This window comes from Malaclemys terrapin, chromosome 6 (genome assembly GCF_027887155.1).
Source record: "Malaclemys terrapin pileata isolate rMalTer1 chromosome 6, rMalTer1.hap1, whole genome shotgun sequence".
Classification (NCBI taxonomy): domain Eukaryota; kingdom Metazoa; phylum Chordata; order Testudines; family Emydidae; genus Malaclemys; species Malaclemys terrapin.
In genome coordinates, this window is record NC_071510.1 from 53,525,969 (window position 1) to 53,553,531 (window position 27,563).

Consider the following 27,563-nt stretch of genomic DNA (forward strand, 5'->3'; position numbering starts at 1 on the left):
ACATCATAATGAATGGCCACAGGCTGAAGCATACCCAGTTTACTTAGGCGTGACCTTCGACCGAACACTGACATACAAAAGCTACCTGAGCAAGATAGCAGCAAAGGTCAAGACACACAATGACCTTCTCAGCAAACTGGCAGGTTCTTCATGGGGAACAAATACTCCAGCCCTAAGGACTCAGCCCTTGCCATCTAGTACTCAATAGCAGAGTACTGTGTGCCAGTATGGAATCAGTCGGCACACACCAAACTTGTTGATGTGCAACTCAACTCAGCTATATGCATCATCACAGGAACTCTGTCCAACTCATCTTCCATGGTTTCCAGTTCTGAGCCACGTTGCTCCCCCCTTACATAGAAGGGAGACTGCAGCTGGCAAGCTGCTTGTGAAGGTACATGCCAACCCATGCTTGCCCTTGTTCACAACCTTTTTAGTCTACTAGCTACACATTTCATCACACCCACTGTGGTCGAGGCTATCATGCCAGGACATGACAGCGGAGCTCCTGTGGCGGGAAGACTGGTCCTTATCATCAACCACCAATCAATTCCTTATCACAGACTCTACTGTTCACCCACCTGGCTTCGACTTGCCGTGTCGTCAGTGGGCCCTTTTTAACCAATTCCAGACTGGGCAAGACCTCTGTGTAGCCAACCAGCACCACTGGCGCTTTCAAAACAAAGCAAGCTATAGCTGTGGTGCAGATCAAACAATAATACACATTGTTGAGGAGTGCTAACCAAATTCAGCATTGGGCTCCACGAGCTCCAGTTGACCCCTAATGATGCTATTGATTAGCTCTGTGAATAGGCAAACGCTAAATACTTAAATAAATACAGGCAGTTCACACCACTCCCAGAGCTACCCTTTCAGGCTGTGTGCTGATTCAAGCAAACATCACTACACCAGTTCTCAAACTGATAGGTATCTTTACAGCCATAGGGCAGTATTGATTATATTCAAAAATCATTAGTCAGGCCACAAATCATGAAAATGGCTTAAATATTACAAGCTTTTAAAAATAAGCAGTTTCGGGTTTTTGCTTCCTGCTTTTTGAGCCTTTGGGTTTATATTGTCAAGCTTTTCTCTGCAGTCATGAGGGCTAGAATAGTCCTTCTTTTTAAATGGAGGCTGTGCTTCTTATTAAAGAACATGAATCCAGGAACTGGGGCTTTAAAAAGAACCTTAAATATTGCAAAACTCATTAAAAAAAAATCACGAGTTGGCAATATATAGAGCACACCACTATAATTCAGTAGATTGAAGACTCATTCACTGTGGAATATACAAGCTGTATATTAAATGAGATCCTAGTCAACAAAGCAAGTTTTCGAGAAAGTGATCCATAAGCACACAAGTATAATTCCACTAAACTCAACAGATTTATACCAAGGATGGACTTGGTCCTCTTTCTCTCACACTTCTTAAGGAATTCTTCTGCAAAACTATCTGGGCCAAGGCCTGAGGTGTTTTTGTTTGTTTTGTTTCAGATTTGAAATAATGGCCTTATCTTCTACTTCTTTGCAATTTCTGACTCAACTTCTCACTTCTTTATCCTGCAAAAGAGGTTTCATAATTTCACGAGTATTCACGCATTGTAATACTTGGTCGTGCTTTGTAATACTTTTCCTAATTTTATTTTAAAAAATAGAGCATCTTTCAGAAGAAAAAATATTTTAACTCCCAAATTCATCAGAAAGGGTATATCTTGCTGAGGCCTGACTTCTTTTGAAGAACATCAAAACAATTATCAATGGGGCCATGTAATCACTAATCAAATTTGGCCAAATAAATAAACCAGTATAGCAAAAGTGAAGAAATTGTCAGAATTTGAATGATTATACGATCTACTAAGGTCTGTGAGGGAGACAAAAGAATTATTCATGCATAGTTGGGTTACTTATGTAACCCTTTTCCCATCTTGTCCCACCAACTCTCGGATCTTAGCAAAATATTTAAATGAAAGGGAAACATTCAGAGATGACTATGGTTCAAAATGTTTTGTTCTAAATCAAAATTTCCTACATTTTGCATCTTTATGTTAATTCAACAGATGCTGTGCCATCTAGCTTTTAAAAGTTACATTCCCTATCATTATGTCACATCAAGAGCTTTGCTAGGTACAAAACAATTTTTTTTCTTTCATTTAAAAAGGTGTATTTGGGTAGCAGCAGAGACTAGTGTACCACTTCAGTACCAGAGCACAAGAAACAAAACAAAAAACAAAAGACTCCGGTCTTTTATATATTAAATAGATCGTTCTTGTTACACTCTTGTCAGACAAGTTAAACATTTTAAACATCATCACCTGCCAATTTTGATTCCTTTAAAAAAAAAAAAAAAGTGTCCAGGCAATCTCTTTCATGGCTGTTCAGATACTACACAGTGGCATTTGACTTCAGACAGTGTTTTGATTACACAAATATGCCAGTTTCCAGCTGTACAGATTTACTATCCTGTTTTCTTACATTCTCTGTCTCCTCCATTTCAGTGTAATCCATATGTGCATACAGATAACAGCACATGTAACTGATCAAATGTAATTTTTGTTGCCGCTATGGCCATTTGGATATTCTTGCATGAGTACCTATATAAAGTCCATTGGTTCCTGTGTTGTATAGAAGGCATTGAAGCTCAAGTCTCCATCTTACAGTATCTTCCTAGCATTGCTCATGGTTTTCTGTGAGGAAACCCACTTCCCAAACAGATAGACTGGGTCTGCTTTCTGTTTAGATTTGACATTTCCATTCATGTGCCACCTAGACTACTTCTACTGATGACAAATCTGATAGTCTGTTTAAAGATGTTTAAAACACAAATAAATGATAAGTTAAAGTAAACAAAACAAAGCTCTGTGAGCCTGTGACCTCTCAGTAAGGGATCCAATTCCCACCCCTGCTCCTGCCCCTCCCATCAATGTTTTTACTTGTTTAACAGAATTACACAGAGGCACTAAGAGCACCATGTGAGATGTGACAGGATAGTTAAGTTTACCCTTTTAAATGAACCAGCCTCCAGAGAATCCTGTAGCTTCCCCCACCCCCAGCTAGTCAGCATAGGTTTTATGAAGAAGGGATCTTAAGGATTTGTTTGCTGTTTGATTTTGCTATCTCTTGTTTGTTCTGGGGCTTTCTGAGAGCAGATCTCCCAGAGGAGGAGATCTGAGTGCTCCATTTCATACTTCCATTCCCTCCAAGGTCCTAAGGATATTCACATTTTTTTTATAGTCCCACTTCTGCTCTGTCAACCATGTGCACGTGTATGTCAAATGGACCGTGAATTGTACTGAGTTTCTCTTTCCTCTGGTCTCTAAATTGTTGCAGCATTCTGTCTTCTACCCTTCCCCAGAGCAGAATGGAAATGATCATTTTCCTCCAAATCCCTATAAAAAAAAAAAAAAAGCATCCATCTAAAGCAGGGGTCGGCAACCTTTCAGAAGTGGTGTGCCGAGTCTTCATTTATTCATTCTAATTTAAGGTTTTGCGTGCCAGTAATACATTTTAATGTTTTTAGAAGGTCTCTTTCTATAAGTCTATAATATATACCTAAACTATTGTTGTATGTAAAGTAAATAAGATTTTTAAAATGTTTAAGAAACTTCATTTAAAATTAAATTAAAATGCAGAGCCCCCTGGACCGATGGCCAGGACCCGGGCAGTGTGAGTGTCACTGAAAATCAGCTCACGTGCCGCCTTCAGTCTAAAGGGTTCATTGGATAACTGAATAGTGCAGTGTAATTACAACACTGCTAAAGTTGGGGAAAGAAGCTATGTTTTCCAATGACATGAAAATAGGTTAGGTTTTCAACCCATTGATCAGACTCATGCACGTAGACTCTACCTTACCCTTAGGGGGAAGTCAGTTTGATCTAAAAAAAGTCTGATTAACCCTTAAACAGCCAGTTACTCCCAGACCATTGCTGCTATTAGGGGCTGCTACAGCTGATTCAAATAATCACAGTAAGCAATAAGAACTAAGTACTGTATTCCACAATTTAAAAGGTCTGAAGTACTGACCCTGGGGCCAGCTTCAAGAAGGAAAGCAGTCAGCATGGAAGTTCACTTTAAGGAAGCAAGATAATCCGAGAACAGGCTCAAGACTGAACCCCTAGAGTCTGGTTGAATACATGATTTTAGAAAAACTGTCATTCATGTTTATTTGATTACTAAATGTTTTCTTTAAGCAACTTCATTCAGTTTGTTCTGAGACATCAGTTTATAGAGCCCAAGCAGTCAAAATGGCTGGATACAAAATAACTGTGTACAGTTTTCAGGGTTCCTGTATACTGAGTCCTAAATAAGTTTACACACCCCATTTAAAATTAGAAAAAGATTTTAACAATCTAAGCCATAAATATTTCAAACTAATTATATATCTCCCACATACTAATTATAAATCAGAAAAACCTGCAACACATAAGTAACAATTCGAATTTATACAACCTCCAAAGGGATCTTAACTTTTTTATCATTATAGTAAAATTGCAGATAGAAATTCTATAATCTAATGAAGATACATGTATTATTTTTCTTGGCATGTTAATGTCTTTTCTGTCTTATAAAGTTTTAATATGCTAAGTAGGACTGTTACCATCAGAAGTTACAGTCAGTATGTAATAAGCCAATCAGATTTTCTATTTCCTACTTGGCTTGCTGTCATAAAATTATTGAACTAATTGCTACTCACTATAAGGATCTCAGAAGCGGGCAGCCTTGCTTTGGAGTATGACCCATAAATGTGTATGAAAAGCTAGAGTAATCTGTGGCTACTTGCACATAAAACTACTGATCAGGGTTTGAAATACTTTAGCTGTATGAGGCATTGAGGATTGAGAAAAGACTAGGAGTCAACCCACCCTTCATTGGAAAAACTCTCATTGATATCAAGAGGAAACTGGAACAGGCCCTTAATCGCCAAGAAGATGTTTCAAAATATCATCATCATTACTGTAGATTTTGTTTTCTTCAACTTTGATTAAAATATGGATCCTTGTGGACTACTTTTGAAGAGTTTCTCTACAGTAAGTCAATCCAATAGTATTTTCCTCCTACTAGTATAGAACTCCATGCGTGCTTGGTGAGGCACCCTTGAAAGCAGCACTGCAACTGATAGCGTGGCTGCAAAGATAGTTGGCAGCACACTCCCACTCTCACTCAGTATGTTTGCTCCTGACAGCACAAATATATCCCATCCCCTATCTGTAGCCTTGGAAGGATAAGGCAAGCCAACCCTTTCCCCACCTAACTGTTTTCTCTTTGTGGAGGGCAGGGGGAGAATAAAAATATCAATAAAATTAAAATACAGAAAATAACCCTTCCACCTCCACTAATGCTCAGTCCTACAATGGTACCTAAAAAATTTGCCTCTACACAAATGAAGATTAGATGCACTTCTTTGTAGCAACAGTTGGAAAGGAGCTTGTGCTGGGGTGTAGGAGATGAACTGGCCATGCTAAAAGCTGCAGTGCAGCTCCTTCTGGGAGCTCGCTGAACATGCATTGACTTTGGTGGTAGCAGCAGACAGGGCTAACAGCAGACAACTATCAGTCAGTTTCTTTGTTCTAAATCCATACAAGTCTCTTCTCAAGAATGCATGATTTAATTGTAGTAAGTAAACCACCTATTATAACTTGATTTATATTAACAATTAAAATAAAACATTACAAGTGTTCAGGAATGTTCAGTTCATTGTTCCATTTCAAATGCTGAGTCAAAACAGAAGCAAGAAGTAGGCACGATTCATTAAGGGCCTGATTCTGCAACCCATTAACTGTGTAGCATTCACGAGTAGTCCCATTGACATCAATAAGGATGCTTATGTGAATAACTACTATTCGGCTAAGAGATGAATAATTGAGTCTTAAGTATACAAATGGAAAACTCTTCAGAGTAATCCTCCCTGAACATGAATGCTGTTTCCCACAACACACTTAAAGAAACCCTACTTAAACTCCAAAGCAATCTGAATTTTCTCAAGTTTTTGAAAGTAAACAGTCAGACAATGTATATGGCTTCCACCCTTGATTAGGTGAACTCTGAGGTTCTACAGAGGACATTGCTACTACTTCAGGCCCGGGACAACCCAGATATTTATCAGTTCCTTCTGGGTTTTCACTCCGGTTAAAAACTATCCCTCGAGGCACATTTCCTTAACAGGATATGCAGCTCAATGAAGTTAGCCACTTTCAGTCTGAATTTGATCTGCAATGGTCTAATTCAATTCCCATTGAAAGAGTCCCATTGACAACAGTTATCATTTTTTCAACTTACTATATACACTATATCTGCATAGTTTACATACTTTTGAAGTTACTTTGTAAGGTGATATTGGATCTTCACAGAAAGTGCAGGTGTTGGTTGCTTAAGAGAGTTTTAAAGTGGGAGACAAGGTGACATTTTAAATGCCAACACTGAAAAGAAGATAGAGAACATTTCAAAAGTTGTACAGAGGATCTTTAATAATTGTGGGATAGGTGGCTGGACTGTCCTCAACACAGATAAGGCTCAATCTGACTCCCCTTGGAGTCAAGGGTTAAAATTTACAAAAGGGCCTATGTGAGTGACTTTCAATGGGAGTGAGGTGCCTAACCGGCTTAGGTACTTTAGTAAATCCCACTAGATGCCCATCTGTATCTTTAGGCATCTAAATATCTTTGTAAACTTGGCCTTTAGGCACCTAGAAATCTAAGTCTGCTTGAAAGTCATTAGAACTTAGATTTCTATGTGCCTAGATCAATTCTGAAAATAGGATTTAGGCTCCTAAGTCACATAGGCACTTTTACAAATTTTACTCAAGGCCTTTTTTGTACTTTCTATGAAGATTCTCTATTTTTTCGAGCTATCCATTTCTAGAAACCATAAATGAAGTAATTTCAGTTATCATGTAAACTGTGTAGATATTGTATACATTAGAGATGAAAAAAGCTAAATCAGCAGGAAAAAAAGCAAGCTGTTAAAAGTCCACTTTATAAGGTGACAATAGCCTATGAATATTTATAGGACATGTACCAAAGCAATTGAGGATAATGCACTGTGATGGCATGTCCAAACCCCACAATGGGTCTGAAAGGGTTAAAGAACAAGACAAAGTATATGGCTTCCACCCTTGCTTAGGTGAACTCTGAGGTTCTACAGAGGACATTGCTACTACTTCAGGTCCTGGACAACCCAGATATTTGTCAGTTCCTTCTGGGTTTTCACTCTGGTTAAAAACTAACCAGATTGGGCCCAGGTAGCCCTGCCCCTCCAACCCTGGGAGCATGCTCCAATTGGACAGGAAGCTTAAAAAGGAAGCAGAGGGAAACAATCCCATAGTTTCGACCCTCCTTCCAGATGATGTTGTGGTATCTTCTCGTACTGAGGATACCTCTCCGGGGGAGGGAACTCCAGCTATTAGGAAGAGACAGGTATTAGTAATGGGCGAGTCAATCTTTAGAAACATAGATAGCTGGGTTTGCGGTGACTGGGAGAACTGCATGGTCACTTGCCTGCCTGGTGCAAAAGTTGTAGATCTCTCGAGCCATCTAGATAGACTTATGTGCAGTGCTGGGGAGGAGCTGGTGGTTGTGGTACATGAAGATACCAATGACATAGGGAAGGATAGGAGAGAGGTCCTGGAGGCCATATTTAGGCTGCTAGGTGAGAGATTGAAATCCAGGACCTCCATGGTAGCATTCTCTGAGATGCTCCCAGTTCCACATGCAGGGCCAGTTAGACAGGCAGAACTGCAGAGTCTCAATGCGTGGATAAGACAATAGTGTAGGGAGGACAGGTTTAGATTTATTAGGAACTGGGGAAACTTTTGGGACGGGGGAGCCTATACAAGAAGGATGGGCTTCACCTAAACTAAAATGGAACCAGATTGTTGGCACTTAGTATTAAAAAGGTTGTAGAGCAGTTTTTAAACTAGGGGCTAGGGGAAAGCTGACAGGTGTGGAGGATCTATTAATAGAGAATCTCTATGTCCTAGTTAGGACGAGAGGATGGAAAACGATAAATTACAGGCAGAGTCTGATCAGAAATAGTCAAGTAAAAAAAGAGTCCTATTCAATTACATCGTGTAATGGCAGACAGCTAAAAGGAGACAAGTTTTTAAAGTGCTTATATACCAATGCTAGAAGTCTAAATCATAAAATGGGTGAACTAAAGTACCTCGTATTAAATGAGGATATTAATCTAATAGGCATCACAGAAACTTTGTGGAATGAGGATAATCAATGGGATACAGTAATTCCAGGGTACAAAATACATCAGAAGGACAGAACAGGTCGTGCTGGTGGGGGAGTGGCATTATATGTGAAAGAAAGCATAGAATCAAATGAAGTAAAAATCGTAAATGAATCAAACTGTACCATAGAATCTCTATGGATTGAAATTCCATGCTCTAATAATAAGTATATAGCAGTAGGGATATATTACCGACCACCTGACCAAGATGGTGATAGTGACTGTGAAATTCTCAGGGAGATTAGAAAGGCTATTAAAACATTTAGCCAAAGACTCAAAAAGTAATAGCAAAACAAATTTTAAGTACATCAGAAGCAGGAAGCCTGCTAAACAACCAGTGGGGCCACTGGACAATTGAGGTGCTAAAGGAGCACTCAAGGACAGTAAGGTCATTGCGGAGAAACTAAATGAATTATTTGCATTGGTCTTCATGGCTGAGGATGTGAGGGAAATTCCCAAACCTGAGCCATTATTTTTAGGTGACAGATCTGAGGAACTGCCCCAGATTGAGGTATCATTAGAGGAAGTTTTGGAACAAATGGATAAATTAAACAGCAATAAGTCACCAGGACTAGATGGTATTCACCCAAGAGTTCTGAAGGAACTCAAATGTGAAATTGCAGAACTACTAACTGTAGTCTGTAACCTATCATTTAAATCAGCTTCTGTACCAGATGACTGGAGGATAGCTAATGTGACACCAATTTTTAAAAAGGGCTCCAAAGGTGATCCCAGCAATTACAGGCCCATAAGCCTGACTTCAGTACCGGGCAAACTGGTTGAAACTATAATAAAGAACAATATTGTCAGACATAAGATGAACATAATTTGTTGAGGAAGAGTCAACATGGTTTTAGTAAAAGAAAATCATGCCTTACCAATCTACTAGAATTCTTTGAGGGGGTCAACAAGCATGTGGACAAGAGGGATCCAGTGGATATAGTGTACTTAGATTTTCAGAAAGCCTTTGACAAGGTCCTTCACCAACAGGGCCAGCTCCAGGCACCAGCTTACCAAGCAGGTGCTTGGGGCGGCCACTTCGGAGCAGGGCAGCACGTCCAGCTGTTCAGCGGCAATTCGGCGGATGGTCCCTCACTTCTGCTCGGAGCGAAGGACCTCCCGCCGAATTGCCGCCGCAGATCGCGATCGCGGCTTTTTTTGTTTTTGTTTTTGTTTGGCTGCTTGGGGCGGCCAAAACCCTGGAGCCGGCCCTGCTCACCAAAGGCTCTTACGCAAAGTAAGCTGCCACGGGATAAGAGGGAAGGTGCTCTCATGGATTGGTAACTGGTTGAAAGATAGGAAACAAAGGATAGGTATAAATGGTCAGTTTTCAGAATGGAGAGAAGTAAATAGTGGCGTGCCCCAGATGTCTGTTCTGGGACCAGTCCGATTCAACATGTTCATAAATGATCTGGAAAAAAGTGTAAATAGTGAGGTGGCAAAATTTGCAGATGATACAAAATTACTAAAGATAGTTAAAACTCAGGCAGATTGCAAAGAGCTACAAAAGGATCTCTCAAAACTGGATGACTGGGCAACAAAATGGCCAATGAAAATTCAGGGTTGATAAATGCAAAGTAATGCACATTGGAAAACATAATCCCAACTATACATATAAAATGATGGGGTCTAAATTAGCTGTTACCACTCAAGAAAGAAATCTTGGAGTCATTGTGGATAGTTCTCTGAAAACAGCCACTCAATGTGCAGCGGCAGTCAAAAGAGCGAACAGAATGCTGGGAATAATTAAAAAAGGAATAGATACTAAGAAAATATCACGTTGTCTCTATATAAATCCATGGTACACTCACATCTTGAATACTATGTGTAGATGTGGTTGCCCCATCTCAAATAAGATATATTGGAACTGGAAGAGGTTGAGAAAAGGGCAACAAAAATTATTATGGGTTTGGAACGGCTTCCGTATGAGGAGAGATTAATATCACTGGGACTTTCCAGCTCGGAAAAGAGATGGCTAAGGGAAGATATGATTGAGGTCTATAAAATCATGACTGGTGTAGAGAAAGTAGATAAGGAAGTGTTGTTTACTACTTCTCATAACACAAGAATTATGGGTCACCAAATGAAATTAATAGGCAGCAGGTTTAAAACAAATAAAAGGAAGTATTTCTTCACACAACGCACAGTCAGCCTGTGGAACTCCTTGCCAGAGGATGTTGTGAAGGCCAAGACCATAACAGGGCTCAAAAAAGAACTAGATAAATTCATGGAGGATAGGTCCATCAATGGCTATTAGCCAGGAAGAGCAGGAATGGTGTTCCTAGCTTCTGTTTGCCAGAAGCTGGGAATGAGCGACAGGGGATGGATCACTTGATGATTACCTGTTCTGTTCATTCCCTCTGGGGCACCTGGCACCGGCCACTGTCGGCAGACAGGATACGGGGCTAGATGGACCCTTTGTCTGACCCAGTAGGGCCAGTCTTATGTTCTTATGAGCACCTCAGCTCAGCAGGGAGGAGAAAGGGGGAACTACACTGAAGGCTCCTGAATAAGGGTGCCAAAGAAGCCTCTTTGTGAGGAATAGGTCTTCATGTTCAGCCTGGTTGGGGATGAAGGTTTAGTTGTTTTTTTCTTTTGCTATCTTACACTGGACTTGGAGCCGAGGGGCACAATAGATGGTAGGAAGTGACCCAAGGAAGGTATCTCCAAGGGCACTCCAAGGTGCCGGACCCTGATTGGTTCTCATAGGGCCCTGGGTTGGAGCCCAGTGAAGTGGGAGGGCCGAGCTCCATTACCAATTGCCCCTGCTGTAGGAGGGGCATATGCTTCATTCCCACCCCACTCACTTCTCTGGTAAGGAGAGGGCGAGGACACTGAAAGTGAAACAAAGTCCATACAAGGATGAGGAATTGGACTGAAAAGCTGTCCTGCTGAGGAGCGAGGCTGTCTACTGGATGTGCTATCCACTAGACCACCTGGCCCTCTGACAACCCTGTTGCATGCACATGCACACACAACTCAGAGTGTGACTAAAATAAAAGCCAACACTAACAAAGCATTCAAACATCTCAACAGGTTGTGGACAGTGAAGTGAAACCCTAGATTTCTGTACTCTCAACATTCCTCAAACTTACTGAAACAGTGAAAGCTCAGAATTGAGACTGATCCAGCCAGGAAGGCCCCTGTTTCCTCCCTACCAAATATCTGCTGCTCAGTGCAGTAGAGAGCAAAAAACATGGAAAAGCAGCAGTGGAGCTGGATCACTGCTGAAAGAAAGATGGAAAGGGACTGGGAAGTGTCTCAGTTAGTCAACCTTCTTGCACGCTCCTCCCTTCCCCTGCCAAATAAATAAATCAAACACAAAAACAAACAGTATAATCAGGGCCAAAGGTAGGAAGAAGACCTACACTAATTAACATGCCGTCTTCTCCCAAGGGCTGTAGGAAGTTAATGTTTCTTGAAGCAATCAGCATTAACTGCCATGATACGCACCATGACTCTCCCTCGAAAGGATCATGGAGATGGACCTAAAGCCAATGTGGTACTCAGGATGTGATAGTTAATAAGGGGTATTTAAATGTAAATAGTACTAATATTTTGCACTTATTCAGTAACTTGAACCCAAGATAAGGTATGCATTAAGCTACACAACAATATTGGAAATAGGTATTAATCCCGACACTACAGTGTAAAAGTTAGTCTCCAAATTTAGCACCAATAGCTTTTCAAAGGGTAATTCAATATTCTGTGACTTTTCTTAGTATAACATTTACCAGCTTCTGCAGAGTTTCCCCTAACTAAACAATCACAGTGCCCAAAATGCCAGACTTATACAAACAAACACACACACACACACACACACAGCAAAAGAGAGAGAGTGATAGCATTTCAAACATAAGCTGCATTTGGATTTTAAAAGTAAACATATTGAAGGTGAAGAATTATTCAAGATCACTTAAATTTCACTAGGGTCTGGTCTATACTACCCGCCTGAATCGGCGGGTAGAAATCGACCTCTCGGGGATTGATTTATCGCGTCCCGACGGGACGCGACAATCGATCCCCGAATCGGCGCTCTAACTCCACCAGCGGAGGTGGTAGTAAGCGCCGATGACAAAAAGCCGCAGAAGTCGATTTTGCCGCCGTCCTCACAGCGGGGTAAGTCGGCTGTGATACGTCGAATTCAGCTACGCTATTCACGTAGCTGAATTTGCGTATCTTAAATCGACTTCCCCCTGTAGTGTAGATGTACCCTAAGAATAGCGGATAAAAATGATCAGATCCATCATCTAATTCTATTCTCCGACACGGCCTTCCTAACTCAGCAACCACACCCTGCACAGAGATGCCTGGGAGCCAGGAAGCAGGCTGGCCAACAGGAGGCATAGGAGTGGCAATTGTGGGGTGGTATGAGAGCCAGTCTTGGCTCTGGGGAGGAACTGAGGTTAAATCCAAGAAGAGAAAAAAAAGGGTGTGCAGGTGAGCAATGTTGTGTAGGGGAATCCAGTCTGCACGCATCATGGCCTTTGTGCATACATCTGGGCTCTCCATAGCGCTGTACCTGGTATGCAAGACCAGTGGCACCCACAGCCATATATTCACATTATGCACAGAGTATATCATGGGCAGGGGCATGTCTGCCTGGAGGTGGGGGCAAAAGAGGCAGTTTGCCCCAGACCTCCAGTTTGAGAGGGTCCCAAAACTGAGTGGCATTTCAAACTACCAAACTGGGTAACAACACCACACACTGCAATTTGGCCCAGCGACCCATCATCACACTTGAGGGGATCCAGGCCAAACCTGAGTGGCACCATGCTAAGTTAAAGTGACACTGATTCAGTTGTGCGTACCATGTGAAAAATGTCTGGGGGCACCTCACAATGCTCGGAACCCAAATGCAAAACCCATTTCTTCAACTTTACTTTTTCTTATTAGCCCATCACAAAAATACACAATCAACCTGATCTACTTACATGTACAAATAATTATTTAAAAATATCTCCACCATTACAACTTTTTCCTACACGAAGAGTGAGAGTTTATGTAACATTTAGTTTTGTTACTCTAATTTACTGGAAGGTAGTCAGATGAAAAGGTGCAGTGGGCCACATAAGTAAAAAAGATAGGTAGTTTAGAAAGAGGACTGGAAAAAAAGCTAATGCATCACATTTGAAAGAGTAAAAAAAGAACGTCCCAGGTAACGATAGACCAAGTAGCTAAATTTCAAGCCTGGGCAAATACATTGCATGGAATGCAATCAGAAAATAATTAAAAGATGATAGTAATAGAATTACTACCAGTCAACACGGTTTTATGAAAAACAGGTCTTGTCAAATAAACTCAGTACTGTTTTCTGATGAGATCACAAGATTGACATAATATATTTCAACTTCTGAAAAGCTTAGACTTAGTACAACACAGTGTTCCAATACAAAATAGCACTATACAAAATGTAGCACATATTAAATGGATTAAAAACTGGCTAATAGATAGAAATGAAAAAGTAATTGTTAATGGGAAATCATCATCAGATGATATTGTTTCTAGTGGTGTCCTGTTCTTTGCCCAATAATATTCAATGTCTTTATCATTATGTTTTCTTATTAATGATAATTAGCAGAGAAAAGACTAGATGGTAGTTGAAGATGGACAAATTTAGAATGGAAATAAAGCAACATTTTTAACAGTGAAGATATTTAGCATTAGAACAATTTACCAAGGATTGTGGTGGATTTTTCATCACTAAAACTTCATATCAAGATTGGATGTCTTCCTAAAAGAGATGCTCTAGTTCAGGGGTCGGCAACCTTTCAGAAGTGGTGTGCCGAGTCTTCATTTATTCACTCTAATTTAAGGTTTCATGTGCCAGTAATACATTTTAACGTTTTTAGAAGGTCTCTTTCTATAAGTCTATAACATATAACTAAACTATTGTTGTATGTAAAGTAAATAAGGTTTTTAAAATGTTTAAGAAGCTTAATTTAAAATTAAATTAAAATGCAGAGTCCCCCGGACTGGTGGCCAGGACCTGGGCGGTGTGAGTGCCACTGAAAATCAGCTTGCGTGCCGCCTTCGGCACGTGTGCCATAAGTTGCCTACCCCTGCTCTAGTTCAACCAGATGTTATGGGTTTGATACAGGAATTACTGGTTGAAATCCTATAGCCTGTGTTATGTAGATCAGCCTACTCTCCGTGATAATAATGGCCCCTTTCTGGCCTTAGCAACTATGAATATGTAAGTGATAACTCTGGAAGCAGCACCTGGGAAGCCACTGCCACGGTGTGAGGCAGAACTATTAATGTGTATTGATGTCCAAGGTGTTCATCTATTCCCCTCTCCCATCTCCACACCCCCATGCACTCCCATATAAGTCTCCTTATTCATGTCTCCCTCCCCCGCTTCAAGAGATTGACACTGATTTTTCAGGGGGAGTATGGGAAGGGCCATGCAGCCCAGCAGTTACTGTTCCCCCTTACACCTATGCTCCTCTCTTGCATCCAATCCCTCATTCAGGCCTACTCAGGCCTGTCAAACTATGGCTGTCCTCTGCTGAGACACTGGAGATTCACCAGAAAGAGAAGCTACGTCAGGAGCAGAATGGATGGTGGAGGCTTTCAGTACCAGAGGGAGGCAGCTGAGGCTGAGAAGGGAAATTGGTAAGTGGAGTGTAGATGGGGTGTTAAGTAACTTAACTACTCATCACCTTGCTTTTTATGATTTGTATTAGCAGGATATGCATTCTAGCTACTTTCACTCAAATTTCACAAGGGTTTTCTGGGGAGACTATATATACACACATACTAAAAAGTAAGGAACTTCAGGTTACATTGTCTCTAAAATTAGTTTATACCAAACCGAAAGAAAATACAGAATGCATTATAACTGAAATAGCTTTATAATGAAATACTTGTAGAGTCAAGTTTCACTGTAGTTTACGTGTTAAAACGGAAAGTGTAGTTTAAAATATCTTGACTATTTTTGGTGGGGAAAGCATGAAGGCATAGGAGGGAAATAGCAAGCCTTATACTGTATGATGCAAATGGATTCTTGGAAAATGAACAATGATTCACATGTGTAATAGGGACAAGTGGTGATTGAACAGAGAACCGCATTTTTAAGCCAACTTGTTATTACCATGTTGTGCAAATTTTATCAATAAGCCTGATTTAGCAACACTTACAGGAGGAAGCCTTGCTTACCTGAGTAGCCTCATTGCAAACCATGGGATTACTTAAGTAAGGATTATTCACGTGAATAAATTTTTTAAGATCACATACTGTTTTACTGAAGACCTAGAGCTTGTCTACACTACCCGCCAGATCGGCGGGCAGTGATCAACCCAGCGTACAGATGTGATAAATCGACCGCTGAGCACTCTCCCATCGACTCCGGTACTCCACCAGAATAAGAAGCGCAAGCAGAGTTGACGGGAGAGAGTCAGCTGTCAACTTAGCGCAGTGAAGACATCATGGTAAGTAAGTCTAAGTACATCGACTTCAGCTACGTTATTCATGTAGCTGAAGTTGCATAACTTAGATTGACCCTGCACGGTAGCCTAGACAAGCCCCTAGAAAAAAGATTGACAATTCAGCAGCATTTATCTGAACAAAGCACATGATCTGAGTGCATGCATGCTTAGTCTATGCATACATTCAAGGATAAACTGAAACACGTGTGAAAAGTCCAGTTAGCATGAACAGTATTGCTCCTAAATCAAATGTATTTTCAGAGTATTAAAAGCGTACTGATGGCTTTCAGATCACCCTCAATTGACTTTGAGAATGTTCCTCCCCAATTAATTCCGCTACTGTACTTCGGAAAATCTGACAAAATATCATTAATTAGATTCCAACCACTTAGAACACTGTGAAACTTGGCAGTTTTATTCTGCAGAAGTGCATGCAACTATTTTATTTGGTATCAGTCCAAATAAATTCCCCCATCCATTTCAGTTTGAGTTTTGTGTTTGAACAAATCCAAACAGGCAATGTAAAATGCATTCACATTCTCTACATTTCACATGATTTCACATCATGACCATGCAAAACTGCTAATTTTGCATGAAAAGTTGGCAAACCTCAGAGAATGTATCATGGATCTGGTTTGAGAGGTAACTTTGGCATGAATCCAATGAGTTTTGCATAGCTGTGCTATAGTTGCATGGATTGACATCCATCAAGCCACAAAAATAGGCAGAGTTTGGATATTGCTAACTCTCGTCAGCAGCTCTGTTTTTATTCCACATTTTGTAAAGTGCTGCAGGCGTGTACATTTATGATGCTCTATAAAGGCCCTATAATGAGAATAATAATTGCTTTTGTTTTAAATCTGGCCAGGGTTTTACATCATCCCAGCTGCCTGAAGTCCCTCCACCCTCCCCTAGGTATCCTGGGATTTCAGTTCATCAGAAGCACCACTGCTGCTGTCAATGGGCCTGGTTCTGATCTCACATTGGTGTAAATTAGGAGATCATTAAATTCACATCAAATAAAAATAGTGTCACTGAGAGGAGAATCAGGTCCAATTTCTCTAAAGTGAAACTCACCACAATGGTTTGATTGTGTTAATATTTCTACTGCACACATATTCATTACGTATTTTTATGGGTGGAAATAAGGATGCATTCCTAGTAATGCCAGGTATGGGGATGAGGACAGAGGGGGATAAGAAGGGGAATGGGACAAGGGAAAGATGAAGAGGAATGAGGATGAGAAACAAGATATGGAGTATCAGTATTAATATAAGGATATAGAAGAGGATGGGATTAGAGATGGGGAAGAACAAGACAGGGAAGAGGAGGCCAGGGATGAGATGAGGATGAAGAGTTGGAGATTTATGGATGCCACTGGGGGAAGGAGGATGGGTGAGCATGGGGCTAAGTATGGAAATAGATTGAGGAACAGGCTAGGATTAAGGAGAGGGATGAGCAGGAGGTGGAGAAAGAAGAGTATAGGAGACAAATAAGATTAGGAAGCAGGAGCAATAGGATTGGGAAGTAGAATAGACACGGAGATGGGATGATCAGGACAAAGATATGGATAGGACTGGATGGAATGTGTGGAGGGGACTGGGATTAGGGATGAAGTGACAAATAGAGGTGGAATTCAGCTGGACAGGGATGGGATGGGAGACAGGGATGGGACTGGAATGGGAATTGGGGTGTTACTGCCTGTATGCAGGGCCTGCCTTACCAATCCAACGCAGGTACTGAAAGATGCGAAGGAGCCTGGGTAACGAAGCACAGTGCCACTGTAGTAACAGGCTCTCTCAGGCTGAGAATGGGAAGCGCCTGGGGGGCTTTTCCCCTCATCCCTGAGCCGCTCCTCCACTGCAAAGCCAGGTGCCAAGAAGCGGCTATCTCTCTTGAGCAACAGGTAGAGCTCCCGGGCAAAGGCCGGGATCCTCAGCAACACCTCATCCCCATCCTCTGACGGTGGTGGCGGTGGTGGGGAAGGTGGCGGCGGTAACTGAGAAGCAGCGCCAGATCCCTGAGGATGGGGAGACCAGTGATAGAATTCCTGAGACTCGTATTCATCCTCCGCATCCTCCTCCTCTGCTACCTCCCCAGCTGGCTGTGGTTGTCTGTCTACCAAGGAGGAGACCGAGCGGACCTCGCGGGAGCTGCCTGCCACCTGGCTAGTTGTAGCAGAAGCACTGGTGCTGCTGCTGCTGCTGCTGTTTCCACAGCTGGGATCAGTACTGCAGCTGCCTCCACCACCACTGCCTCCAGCAGGTTCCTGCTGGCCTCTGCTCCACAGTGCTGGGAAGATGATCTCCCATTCCTCAGAGTCTCCTGATGCATGCAGACCTGCAGGAAAGCCAGACAAATAACAGCATGTGCCACAAAACAGTGTTGCACATGCCACAGCATACCACTCATGCCAGTGAACACACATATATGCCAGTATCCCCTGACTACAGCCAGTGCTCCTAACTAACAAATGCATGACACAAAGCACACCCTTGTCCCATCACCCCCACTGTACCTCGCCCACAATATGTTTATTTGCAGTATATTAGTCAGCCACTAGATGTCTCTGTATTGTTTAGGAGTTCCAGACAGGAACTGTGGTCCCTGGTAAACATGGGAGATAAGCTGGAACGGGAACTGTGTGGAAACTATTGTTTGTGTTTATAGTTGTTCTCTTTAATAAAAACACTTCCTATATAAGACTAGAGCTGAACAACAAAAATGGCATTTAGAAAACAAGTGTCAAAAGTTCCATGACAATTTTATTCTGTTTTTCAACCAACTGTAGAACTGGTCAACAAATTTGCTATTTCAATTAAACAAATGGGAGAAAAATGTCATGAACATTTTGACATGTATTTGATGAGCTCTGTTTAAGACTGACTGTGATTCTATATATCATTACAACACACCACGGCCAAATGCACATGCTTACAACACAAGTGCATGCACACATACATGCAACAATAAAACCTCCATCATTATCAAAGAATATTAATGACTGTATTATTGATTATTAATTATTATGATTAATGATTTATTGTTTTATTTATGATTAATTATTTTATTATTAGCGATATGTGTATGATATATAAATTATCACTTGCATGAAATACTCAACAGAACAACATATTCATCTGATTCTGCGGGTACATTATGTGTATACATATACATTCTAGTCAGGGGTTCTCACAACAAATTTTTTGGTGGCCTCGAAGTGCGGCCACCAACTTTTGCTGGTGGCTGTGTTGACAATTTTTCCTAAATAGTTAATTAACTTTAGGAAAAACAAATATATATGCACATGCACGTGTCCAAATCATTGTAATTTATTGGATCTTTTTACAGACTCAATAATAAAAATAATATACAGTTGTCTCTCTTTCTGATAGGCCCTAAACAGAATAGAAACCCAAATAAGGTGCACTGCAGGTTCTTGTCTTTTTTGTTGTTGCATCTTTTCGGGTTTTTTTTTGGTTGCTTTTTTAAAAAGACTTGCAAGGTAGTAAGTCTGCTGCTGCGCAAAGTGATATTAACAAACATACAAATATCACTTTCCACAGCAGCAGACTTACTCAGTCCTGGAAAACCTAGGGACAAATTAAGCCTTGGATGGGGAGATCGGTAGGGGGCGAAGTAGGGGACAGGGGGGAATGCATGATGGGCCGGTGGAGGCAGCAGGGACCAGAGGAAATGGGGGGTGAGCCCCGCAGCGAGGCGTTGGAGCCCTGTGGCCAGAGCCTGCTGCCTGCCACGCCAGGGCTGGAGCCCAACTCTACCTCCCCAGGAATCTGGGGAACTCACTAGCTGCCTCCTCCTCCAGCATGTATCTCTCCAGAGGGGAGCAGGGTCCAACCCCTGCTAGTGGCCCTCGGGCCCATCACTGCCCAGGAGGCTGTGGCTGCAAGAAAAGTCCCTGGTGGCCGCATGCGGCCACGGTGGCCACATTTCAGAAACACTTAAGATATACTTAACCTTGCCTCACCACAGGGGGATGGGCTAGATAACTTCTTGAGGTCCCTTCCACCCCTACATGTCTATGATTCTATGAATCTCTCTCTGTGTGAATATTTTATATTCCATTTAAATATAGTTATTCATAATTAGTACATACATACACTATGAATAATGTTCTACTCATAATGTGTATTTATACAAACATTATGAATATTAGTATACACACATATAAATATTATGAATATTATGTAAAACACACACATACTACAAACATTGTATATGTGGGAAATCACTCCGTGCCATATGATCATATATACATATGTTATTGATATATATGTTACCAGATCCTTCATACAGTACTGATTAGTTGCAAAGTAATGTGCACAGGTTGGCTACAAATAAGAGAAGAAAGCAGCAGTAACATGCTGGACCACTGATTTTCCTCTCCTTCTTTTAATCCCATGCTATGGAAAGTACAGAAATGAGCGCCAAAGAAAGGGATAAGTTTACCTGAAATGATCCCATTTGATAGGAAACACAGCTGATAAAAAATGCAGCAAATGTGGCTCAGTCGCATCCCCGTTTTCTTTTCCATCCACTTCACTGTCCCAAACACACCGAGGGAGCAGCTTATTTACACTCCTTATTTATTCCGGTTTATTGGCTTCTGTTGCTGCTGCCTGTCCTGAATGGGTTGTGCCCTGAACTGCCCCAGTTCTTTGTATGGTTGTGGGTTGCAAGTTGCTGCCTCTTCACTGGGTGTATGTCCGAGTTTGTGGGAGGCAGGGAAGAAGGGAGGGGGAAGAAGTGGAGCGGTATTAAAATTTGCAGCAGCTCCCCAGTGGATTATCTGATGAGGCTATTTTCTGATTTACAGGAGGCAGCCGGAGGAGAAGGCAGAGCCGGAGTCCGGCAGAGTGAAACCACCTCCAAGCCAGCAGAGAAGCACAGGCCAGTTGGAGAGTCGAGAGGGTGTCCTAGAAAGGAGAGGGAGCAGCACACGCAGAAGCAGAGAAGGAGAGAGAGAGTTATCTGTGCGCAGAGCGTGTCACCCTGCACAGCAGTAAGAGGGGATAGCGGTGGACGAGCGGCGAGAAGGCGAGAGTTGTAGGCAGCACCCGGAGAAGAGGAGCCAGCATGTGCCCCGGCTCTGGTCACCGCGCTCTGCGACCGGGCGGCTGCGAACTCTCCCTAGTGGGGGGCGGCGGATTAAGGGGAAGGGGGGGATCCCCCAAACTCCTGCAGCTTGCTCCCGATTGGTTGCTCCGGCCAGCTATTTGCATGCCCGCAAGCCAGAGGTACAGCAGGCAGGTATAACCCCGGTCTCCCGCTGCTGCTCCAGTGTGAACAGCCGGGGGGAGCGGGGCGGGGGGGGAGCTGCTGCTGAGCCAAGGCACAATGCTGCAATCCAAGCGATTTTCCAAACGCCTTTGAGTTGCGTTTCAGTGTTAAGGCAAGGAGCGGGAAGATAATGCAATTAGTCACGGGATTCTCCAGGGCTTCCACACACAGCCTGTGCCTCAGCCCACACCCCCTCCTCCCTGCTGCCCATCACACACCCACACAGGACCGTGCATACTCATATACTCACACCTCCTAGTCCAGTCACACAACCTTATAACACAAGACACACGTAGTCTATATATCGAAACACCCCATAACACCCTCACTATACATTTTACACACACAACGCATTATAAATAAACACAAATTATACCCTGTCTAGGACAACACAAGCACACTATACACACAGAGTAATACACATCATGTCCTACACACACACAACCCCTATGTGAACACACAGAGGCTACATACACACACAGTCACACAGAAAAACTCACACCATGTCCTATACTTGCAAAGTAACATGCACAAACACACTAGACTACACTGCACATACACTAAACACCTTTAAAAAAAAAGTATCCCTTCTCTCCCCCTGCCCCAACCTAAAAGGCCTTTGCTTCAAATTCAAGGCACTCAAGATTTACCATTTCTGTCTGTTTTGTGTAACTTGATTCCAAACTCCCTTTTTGCCCCCACTACACAGCTCTCCATGGAAACCCAATACTTCCCACCCCAATCCCTGTCAGCTGATGAATGATTAAATGAGGAGCCAAGTAATATATTAAAACAAATATCTAAAATCAGGGTAAGCTGCAAAATCAACAGATAAACACCTCCAAATCTGAGACTGATTTCTCATCATAACCTTTGTTATTCTACCTACCATTTCTGATGTCAAAGGTGATGACTATGCCTTAAGGGAAAACCGAGTAATATAGTTTTGTGAGGAAAGACATCTTTTTGATAAGAGAAAACTACAAAGTTGCAAGAATTTCTCCTGAAAGCTATAGAGATAGTAAAACAAAAAGAAACACCACCATATCGTTATGCTCCAAATAAAAAAACATGTTTAGACTTCACAGAAGCCAAATGTACCTTGGGGTCTGATCTCTGCTCTGAGTGTTCAATAGCTAAAGAAATGCTGCACAACAAGGGTGTGTATTCTTAACTACCTCCAAACAATATTCTTGATTATTTGGTTTTATGGAAAAAATTACTCGAGAGTGATCTTTAATTGAGCCAACTTTCAAACTAAGCAAAAATCAGGGAGGGTTGTAAAAACTAGACAGATTTATATTTAACAGCTTAAAAAAATAATTTCTCCGTCAGTGCAAGTTAGTATTCATGTGTCATTTAAAATGCATTCTCATAGTAAAACTTTGATACCTGAGTAAATATTATTTCACATTTTATTTTGCAGTACAATTAGTTAGTTAATAGGCCCAATGCCGCAGTCTTTTCGCAGGCAACACCCTCATTACAGGGGAGTTTTGTCTGAGTGTGTACTGTAGAATGTGGCCTAAGTTCTACCACTAATTGCAATTTGAAGTATGAATGAACAAAAGCATATAGAAAGGGTACTAAAGTGTATCAGAAATAGGGATATTGTATATACAGTTTAGTACACAAAGTGGAGGTTTAAAATTAACACCCAATCAACAGTAACCAGAACTCAAGACATAATGTTGTACTTTGTTTTTATTACACTGGGAATCAGATTGGCATAACAATTTTTGGATTTCCCCAATTTAAGCTAGTCCTTTTGGACCAAATCCTTTTTGCCTTACTCATGTGTGTAACCCCCCATGAAGCCAACAGGACTAACATAAGCAGAATTTGACCCCTTGAGCACAAGCTGCAGGAGGTAGAGGGATTGTGAGAGAGCAACTGTGAGAGGTTTTAATATATTTGACTTTATCACAAACAAACAATAAAGGAGTATTTCAAATATTCAAAGAAATATTCTACAAATAGGAAAACAAAGCTGCAATACATTTCCTTGGCTCATTTTGTGTTTTATTGTATTAATAGTTAAAATAAAAATGTAGGGGAAGTTCTCTATGTTTAACTTTGGGGAAAGTTCACTATAAAACAGAGCTCCTACTGGTGTTCATTAGTTTTAACAAAGAGTCTGGTCATAGGTTAATACTGGTAGACATTGTTGTAGTCCACCACATGTTAACTGTTGTCACTGTAAGACTAGTAGAGAGAAGTCTATATGTAAAAGAATAAGAACTGAAAGAACAAAGCAATGGTTTCCTCCTGTGATTATTTTGTAGAGAGTATGAGATTGTATCCACGTATATACTGTACAAAAGAGTTTAACAATTCACAAGTCCCCCAAAACTCTGTCTGCAACACAGTACCTGTTTTACATACCACAGCATAGTATGATTACCTTAAAAACCCTTTCTTCATATTGCTGGATGTAATTTACTATGTAGCTGTAAACTAAGAAGAAATACTACATTTATTTAAAGAAATAACTGAGAAATTAGTTAAATGAAATATCGTTCCTATAGTTCCTATTTGTTTAAAAAAATTAATAAACCAATTTTTCATTGTCTAATCCCCGCATGAAAATTATACTAAAGGGGAGGACAAAATTAGCATAATTCTTGTTATAATCTTTAGTACATGTATGTCTAAAAAAATAAATTTTCCATTCACAATGCAGGGTAAAATGAAAATTATTGAAGATACTCAGTTTTGCTCCCTTGAGTCTTGAGATTACTCTTCATCTTTGAGAACAGTTTAATGCTGTAGTTTTCTAATTGCCACTAGTGGAATCAGCAGTCTAGCATGTAATATCACAGAATTGCACTGAATTTACAGTGACTAATTAAATAAAAACAGTGGGCCAAATCATGCTCTTCCATAGACAAACTTTGCAAGGTAGGTGCAGGGGAGGAAGGGAGGCCCTAAAGATATATCAAAAACTGCACAGGCCAGCTCCTTAGCTGGTGTAAATCAGTGTAGCTTCACTAATTTCAATAAAACTTTAGCAACCTACTCCAGCTGAGGATCTGGCTCCATGTGTTTATATTCACCCAGTTTCTGAGGTGTCATCTGTTGTGGTTAAAGGGCAAGGTGTTGCTCCCCATGGCCTGAGTAGAGATTGAGAACTTTTAACCTCATGGTTCTGCCAAGATCAGTCTGGGACATCCCATGGATCTCAAAGTACTTGCAGACAACTGAAGCATTCATCTGTCTTGCCCATCCATGCCCCTAAGAAAGAAACATGGCCTCATCTAAATCCATGCTGTCAATGACTTTCTACTTCTACTTTCTCAGTCACCTGTTACTAGGTGGGACATCTTCTTCCCTATACCCAAGAATAATAGGGAAATGCAATCTAGTCATTTAATAACAAGAGTTAAGTTTAACATGGTGTGAAACATGCAGCTGATTTTTTAATAAGTCCCCCTCTAATTTAATATAGATTCCATCCTCAACCACTGCCTTTTTCCTTGGCTTATTTTGTTTCTATAATTATGACTGTAAAGGTCATATCAAACTTATATTCATAACAAGGAATTTGATTTTCACAAGTACAATCCATTTCTACATGATTGCCTTAATATTTTATTACAATGTTTTAAATTGTAATAAAAAATCTTAAAAAATCTTTAAGCCTTTCTGCAGTGGTTGAGTTGTTAATGATTTGATATATATGCTTTATAAGTCTCTGACTGATGAAACTCTTGAGGATTACTGAGCTTTTGGATACATTTGTTTCAAATTTTTACAATTTAATGAAATATACTAGGTAAATCGAAGAAACTATGCTGGTTTGAATGGTGCTTACTACTTTAACACCACATATCATATGACTATTCAGATTAGAAACAGAAACACATGTCTTCCTGTTTCTGGAGAGCCTTGCAAATGTTATCTCAATATAAATAAACTTTTGTGCAAACTGCAGGTTGAATTATACATTTATTTTTTTTTAGGTAAATGTGAATGGAAATACAATTTGTTGATTTTTTTTTTAAAAAGCATGAAGTCAGTTTCCCCATTTTAGAGAAAGCTGTGCTTATTGCCTGTTAACTCACTGACTCTGAATCTTTAATCTGTAATTCTATACCATTATTTACATCTTAAATAAACCCTTCATTTTGACCATGTACGTATTTAAGATAACTTCAAAAGACTTTTTAGTAAAACTTGCCTTAGAGCAAATCTCAGTTATATCTAAACTCAGTAGTACAATCATGATAACCTGTGGAGTAGGATATAAGTGTCAAACTACTGTGAACTTAATACTGCATATTTACAGAGTTGGCACTTCTGATTTAAAATGCCAACACTGTAAATATGTAAAGGTAAACTCACAGTAGTTTGATGTTTATATGTTATGCCACAGATTCTCATGACTGTACTGCTAAGTTAAGATAATTCAGTGAGATTTGGTCTTGGTAAGGTATAATCATTGACTTGTGAGTTATTTCCCAAAGTCACACTGTGAATTTAATCTAGATCTTTGTGGGTAGTAGCTGTAAGTAAAAATACACTTAGAACACACTATTTATATAACCTGTTGGCTGCGTAATCATAATCACTTATAGTCTTTTCATTTAGTATAAAGCGACAAAGAGTCCTGTGGCAGCTTATAGACTAAGAGACGTATTGGAACATAAGCTTCCGTGGGTGAACACCCACTTTGTCAGACACATCCACCGATGAAAGCTTATGCTCCAATACATCTGTTAGTCTATAAGGTGCCACAGGACTCTTTGTTGCTTTTTACAGATCCAGACTAACATGACTACCCCTCTCATTTAGTATACTATTTTTCTTAGAAATGTGGATGTTTGAAATTAAGGTACTTTAGACAGTCTTCATACAATTTAACAAAAAGCAATCCTCACAGTAAAAGAAATCAAGGCATCAGATGCAAATTGTAGCCCCATAATTAAAGGCAGTAAGGGCCCTCCACAAACATCAGTTTCTCATAACATAAGATGCAAAGTCTCTCAGAAAGATGTGCTTACTCCATACTTCTGACAGAGATGTCCCCCCATATAGAACTAACATCCTTCCAATCTGAGACATCATGGCCTTCTATAGTGATCAACTGTTGTCATTTCATACACAAGTCTCTCACAAAAAACAACTTCCCATTTGAAATACCAAGGAACCCCTACAACGAACTGTTGTTCAAATTTGAGACTCCTCAAGTCTCCGCATGAAAAAAAGAGTCCACTATTTTTAGAAGAGGCTTCTTGATTTGAAATAGAGGCTTGCATCTTAAAAAAAAAACCACTGTATCCCATTTATGAGACACCAAAGTTCCCCCCAAAAGTTCAGCATCCTCTAAGATTTCTACTCCCTCTATTGGCATGCTCCCATGCTTCCATATTCATCCGGTAAAGAACCCAGGAGGTCACTGTGATGCTGGAAGACCAGGTGCCAGCACTTGTCAAGGCTGTAGCTATCAGCTAAGCACTGACAATTCATAACTGGAAACCAGATCAGCTCACCTGTATGTTACTATTGTTCAAGATAAGTGTTAGACTTGTAAAGATGTGTTTAAGTGTTTAGATTCTATCAAATGCTTGTACATTGCATTAATCTTATTTGTAATATATTCCATGCTGTAAGAGGATATGTAAGTTTTGCTTTATAACTGTAAAAATACCTGGTGTGAACTTATGAACCCAGGCAGAAGGAGTAGTTCCCCTGCCCATCACGGTGCATGATCAAAACTAAGTGGGATATTATGAAACATCACAATACAAAGACTGGGTTAATGGCCCTTGCATGCCCACAAAAGTACTAAATGTAAGGAAACATCCCATCAGCTTGAATTCTGGAAGAAGGAAATAAAGATAGCTGACATCTCTCTCTTTGCTGTTTGGATTCTCACAGAGCTGGAGCTAGGAAACAAAAGCAGAGATCTCCTTTTAAAACTATAGCTTGTCATTTGTGTATATATATGTTGCCTACTTTAGCCTATAAATAACACTCATTTCTTTTTTCTAGTTAATAAACCCGTAGTTAGTTTACTATGTGATTGGCTACAGGTGTTGTCTTTGCTGTGATATCTAAGGTACTAATTGACCTGGAATAAGTGACTGGTCTCTTGGGACTGGGAGCAGCCTGAATGTTTTGTGATCATTGGTGCAAATTATTTTTTCAACCTGTGATCTGCATACCCCAGGTCTGCAGACTCTGTCAAAGATTTCCACATATCCATTTGAAATTTTTTTTAGGGATCCACAAATGAAAAAAGGATGAAAACACCTGGTGTAAGTGACCATTAAGTCCAGCTGGCCTGGGTAGCAAGATATACTGGAGTGCCCAAATGGACTGTCATCGAGTCACAGACAAGACTGTTATAGTGCTTCAGGAGTTCACATTTGTTACTGGGTTGACGAAATGTAATTATAGAACCTACCACTGATTTGAGGTGTTTGCTCTGCTTTTTGTTAGTCTGTCCTGAAGTTGGCACTCATCAGTGTGAACAGCCCCAGACAGCGTGACATTCACCTTGGGTTCCTCCATTGTATAATGGACCCTTTCCCCTCCATCAAGAGTCTGAACTTCCTTTCAAGTTCAGATCATTTAAATTTAAGAAAAAAGTGTATTTGTA

At 40.7% G+C, this 27,563-nt stretch overlaps 1 protein-coding gene across 1 annotated transcript in view; it reads right to left on the reverse strand.

Moving 5' to 3' along the window:
• ADAMTS19 (ADAM metallopeptidase with thrombospondin type 1 motif 19) overlaps window positions 1–20,934 on the reverse strand; it is a 264,607-nt gene extending 243,673 nt beyond the window's left edge. Inside the window, exons 1-2 of the mRNA XM_054033172.1 lie at window positions 20,129–20,934; window positions 17,382–17,998 (exon numbers count right to left, since the gene is read on the reverse strand). Coding sequence (XP_053889147.1) covers window positions 17,382–17,998; window positions 20,129–20,213 — 702 coding nt within the window. The 5' untranslated portion in view covers window positions 20,214–20,934. The remainder of the gene's footprint in view (window positions 1–17,381; window positions 17,999–20,128) is intronic.
• Between the last annotated feature and the right edge of the window lie 6,629 nt (window positions 20,935–27,563).